This window comes from Teleopsis dalmanni, chromosome 1 (assembly GCF_002237135.1).
Source record: "Teleopsis dalmanni isolate 2A chromosome 1, ASM223713v2, whole genome shotgun sequence".
Lineage (NCBI taxonomy): Eukaryota > Metazoa > Arthropoda > Insecta > Diptera > Diopsidae > Teleopsis > Teleopsis dalmanni.
The window spans coordinates 144,132,405-144,137,181 of record NC_051846.1 but is presented as its reverse complement, the minus strand read 5'-3'; the positions used below and the strand labels follow the sequence as shown (position 1 = coordinate 144,137,181).

The window sequence follows — 4,777 nt, the reverse complement described above, 5'->3', positions numbered from 1 at the left end:
ATATTACTCAATTAGGCCACTCCTGTTGTGGATGGAAATGCACTTATTTTGTTTTTTATTTATTTACTTTGGCATTTAGGATGAAACTTCAACGCGTTGCGAAGAGCATTTGAAGTGTTTGCTTCAAATTTTGGATGATACGAAAAAGTTATGCACACAATTGAGTAAAACTGAGTAAAATGTACTTAAGCAAACCGCGGAAATAAATTAAAGTCACTTTTTACAATTGCGGTTGAAACATTTTGAACAAAATAATTTTCTGAAGCTGCAATATTGCGGCGCTGTTATGGCCTGGTGTCTAGCGACTGGTGGCTGCCACCGCCTGGCGTTCAAAATGCGAGTTGGTAGGTTTTATTCCGTTCACTGCTGTTTCAGCTGGAAATTCTTTAGCGGAAGATCATAAATTTCGCGTTTATAATTGCGACCTCAAAATGTTACTATAAATTTTCGTAAGCATTTTTATATGAAATTTAATTTTCTTTTCAACGCAAGATTTATTCAAGGATTTATAAACTCCCATATGCGTTATTATTCTTACAGATACGCAATGTAAGATGTGCACTTCAACACAAATGTGAGAGGTTTCAGTTTCAATACTTGAAGTTTTTAATTATATATTAAATTCATTAATATGAAATTAAATTTATATCATTCATTAATAAATTTTAAAAAAATATTACACAAAAAGAAAAGATTTTATAAAACAATTTCCGCAAATAACTAATATATATTTATGTATATTATATATTATACCTAACTCCTTCAAATTTTTTTTTCATAGATTTTCTATAATAAATATATGCAACTTTTCCAAACAACTTGTTTATGTAGACACCACACTAGGCTTTCTATTTTGAAACCCTAGGATCTGATAATCCTCAATATTATCAGAAATCTCTAATATATATTTGAAAAACTTAGAACGTAGTGCTTTCTCCAAATTTTTTGAATTTGTATTAAGAAAGCTTACTGGATTGGTCGCAGTCAAGTAAAGTTTGTTTTCAAGCCCTTACGTATAATCTGCAAGGCAGTAGAAGAGAAGGGAGGCCTAAGATTACCTGGCGCAGATCAACACTAAATGAAATTAACAGCCAATCCACACACCTTGGCAGATCATACATCAATATTGTTGAGCTCAGAGAAGTGTCAGCAAGAAGGCAAATATGGAGACAATTTGTAGATAGCTTATACGCAGTATAGAGACAGCTTGGAATCATGTGACGTCAAGCAAGGCTTAATAAATAAATTGAGATTAGCAAATCAAAATAATTTAAAAATAACAGATTATCTGAAATCTATAATCTATTAGTCTATATAATACTAAACAATAAAAATATAATCTTTTCAAACTATGGTATTTCGAAAAAAGTATTATATATCAACAAAAATAGATGTTAGCTTTAATTTTTACATCGATATAACAGAACAAATAATTATTATGTGTAATATATAAATTTAATTTGTTTAGCTATAAAGTCAAGTTTATTTTTTAACATAAAATCAAATTAATTTACATATTTATGCACATAATAGGTCAGTTCCACGAGCTACTCCTAGTAACTTTGAATACCACTGTGTATACACAAATACGTTCCACCAGTATTTTCGTGTAAATTTTACTTGTGTTTTACTTGAGTTTTACTACTAGTAGCTCGTGGAACACGCCTACTATTGAAGGTAAATACAACACTGCGACAAAGCCGATCATCAAATTGTAGTTGTGGAAGAGCAAAGTAGACAAAACATATATAAATCTATGTAAACTGTATCAGTTGTTTAAATAAATTAAATTACATTAAATATCTGATAGTTTGGGAGAATACAGCATGTATTTAGTATAAATAAACATGAAAGTTATAAACAAAAAAATATTTGACAGATAACTGTAATTTTGTATAAATTTCCAATAATAGTTCACAATAGACGAATCTATAGTAATGGTGTAAGTATAGGTGTTAGCCGGTTATCGTTTAAGTGGTTTTAAAGAAGATGGGTTAAATAAGCTATAAGGGGTATATCATGCAAAAAGTCATGAACTATCCGTCATGATCAAAATTGTTGCTGCTCTTAATTCAAATTATAAAATTGAGAATAAGAGAAAAAACCAAATATAGTCTTAAATTTGTTCATGAGAGAACTGCAAAGATTCTAAAATATATATAGGTAGGACGAAGATCAAACTTAAGACAAAGTGGTGCTGAAGGCAGTATTGACTGCAAACATGAACCAGATCTTGAGAATGTAAAGATTTTACATACTTTTTAAAAATGCTTTTAATACTAAAAATTCCGAATAACAAGGAACTAAATTATAAAACGGATACGGACAACAGTACTCAGGCTTATAGGCATATTATAAACAAATGCCACAGGATATTGTTTATGCATTCTATAATTTGTATTCTCTTCCTGTTTTTGTTGTTGTTATTATTATATATATTATATGATTTTCTTTTTAATTTTTCCGCTATAACTTTCACATTGTATATTTTGTTAGTTGCCCTAAAGATAGCTATCGAAGATAGTCGAAATATTAGAAAACATCTTAATAAAATAATTTGTTTTAAATATAATTAATAAATTATTGTTTTATTATTTTTATTTAAATGACCAATTAGCCCGCTCATAAATTATAATATAATATTTGTGGTCACAAAAAAAGATTGATCATTAAGGGGGCTAAATTATAATTTATTTGCTCATTTAGCAGTTTTAAATGATCATTTATGGTCTTTAAATGACCGAATTTAACCCAATTTATTCGTCATTTAGGTTTTTAGAAATGGTAATGCTGCATATGCAAGCGAAACGAAATAAAAATGGAACGAATTTCAAGCTATTTGGCTGTCAAAATGTAAACAAAACATATTTGGAAACATTGGTAAATGTAAATAATCTATATATTTTTATATATTTAATATTTTTTTTATATATTTTATATTTAATTAAAGCAAGTTTCTTTTATTTTTTTTTGCTTATCCATTTTGAATATAAATTTCTCTTGCTTTTTCAATAACAAAAAACATATGATACAGCAACTTCTTAATGATAATTTATACCGTCTGTCATGGTATTTTTAAAATGATCATTTAAGGCTGCTTAATGATAATTTGGTGCGCTCGTCTGTCAATGCTATGAAATAAATTTCTGTATTATTTTTTATCAAGCAACTCACTTATATGGCAACTCTTTGTGGCTAAGACGGAACACAGACTACATTTTCAATCATAATTTTTTTTTAATACTAACTGTCATTTTTGTGAAAAATAAAAGTTAATTAAATTTAGAAATAAAATAAAATTTGTGAAGTAAAAATGGAAAATATTTCACACACCTGTCCGCAGGAAAGCTGCTCGAAAGTGTTCAGTAATTTGTCAGCTTTAATTTACCACTTCGAACAGTCTCACTTTTCCTTGGCTATCAACAAAAAAGCACATAGTAATGCGCAATTTGTACCAAATAATGGGAGAAGAATTCCAAAGGGTAAGATTGATAGCTTTTACTTTTAATCCATTCTTAAATAATGATTCAAAACAAATAATGTTCAAACAGGTACATCTGCACCTAATGAGAATAACGTAGCACTACCTCAAACAACCATTGCATTGAGTGACAGTAATAAAATAACGCCAATTCAATTATTGCTTAAAACTCCTAATCCTAATGCACCACAAATTCAAGCAATGAATGTAGTAGATGGTCACAATCTAAAAACACCAATTCAAGCTATGGTCAAAGGTGGTGGCAAGAAAGCATTATCCGCAAACTCTTCATCAAAAACTTTTTATAGTTCACTATACCTACCATCTCTTTGTTTTCCTAATAGTAAGGGTAATGCCTTATCTATTCCTCATGCCATTAAATCGTTCACTATATGTAGTAAGCGTTTCAATTATCTTGAGCTTCTTCAATCAAATACTAATGTGCCCAACGATGATTTTGAATGGACGATTTTGCAAAATGTTAAACCATCTACTAGCAATAACACAACACCAGCGATGTTACCAATAAATGAATCCGTCATGATCCCTGTTCAGCCAATACCGGAGCTAGATTTGAGCAACTTCAATTATAGTACCCATGTTAAAGATAGTGGGTTAACTACAGAACAAATTATAATGTATGCAGTTCTAATGGTAGATTATTCAGCAAATCGACCCTACCAATGTCCTATAAAAGGTTGCTTTAAAAGGTATAAGCATATAAATTGCGTAAGGTATCATGCCAATTCACTTCGGGACAATACGCTTTCATCACAACATAATGATAATTCAAAAGAGAATAATCATGTCGTACACCAATGAGTATTTTTATCCAAATCAAATATCTTAAACTATAAGGATGTGTCATACAATTTTCATTTTTTTTTTCTGATTTACTCGAGAACTGCATCCATCTATAAAGACAACGTAAATTATTTAAATAAATGTTATTCAGTTTAGCGAAATAAAATGAATAATAAAAATTCAGTTTTGTTTTTAGATTTTTAAAGAGGGAAATAATGATATGCCCATTAGTCACCTTAGCATTGAACAGACTTGCCATATTTTTATTGTAGCAAAAATCGGCTTAATAGATATTTGCAGTGATAAAGTGAACTTTATCATAGGGCATTTTTGAAAACATGAAGCACTGAATTGAAAAGAACAATATTACTTCTTCGTACCAATAGAGACTATCCATCAGAACACGTAAAATCGTTTACATAATTTAGCATCATCAGCACGGATAAAAGTGATGTTGAAGAAGACGTTTCGGTTAGGCTGAGTAACGCCAAG

The 4,777-nt window shown here is 29.6% G+C and overlaps 1 protein-coding gene across 1 annotated transcript; it reads left to right on the top strand.

Moving 5' to 3' along the window:
- Nucleotides 1-3,308: 3,308 nt before the first annotated feature.
- Nucleotides 3,309-4,436, top strand: LOC119667240. Its single transcript, XM_038076534.1, has 2 exons — nt 3,309-3,482; nt 3,552-4,436. The coding sequence occupies exons 1-2, from the start codon at nt 3,314-3,316 to the stop codon at nt 4,301-4,303; spliced, it is 921 nt and encodes a 306-aa protein (XP_037932462.1). The 5' UTR covers nt 3,309-3,313; the 3' UTR covers nt 4,304-4,436.
- The last annotated feature ends 341 nt before the right edge of the window (nt 4,437-4,777 follow it).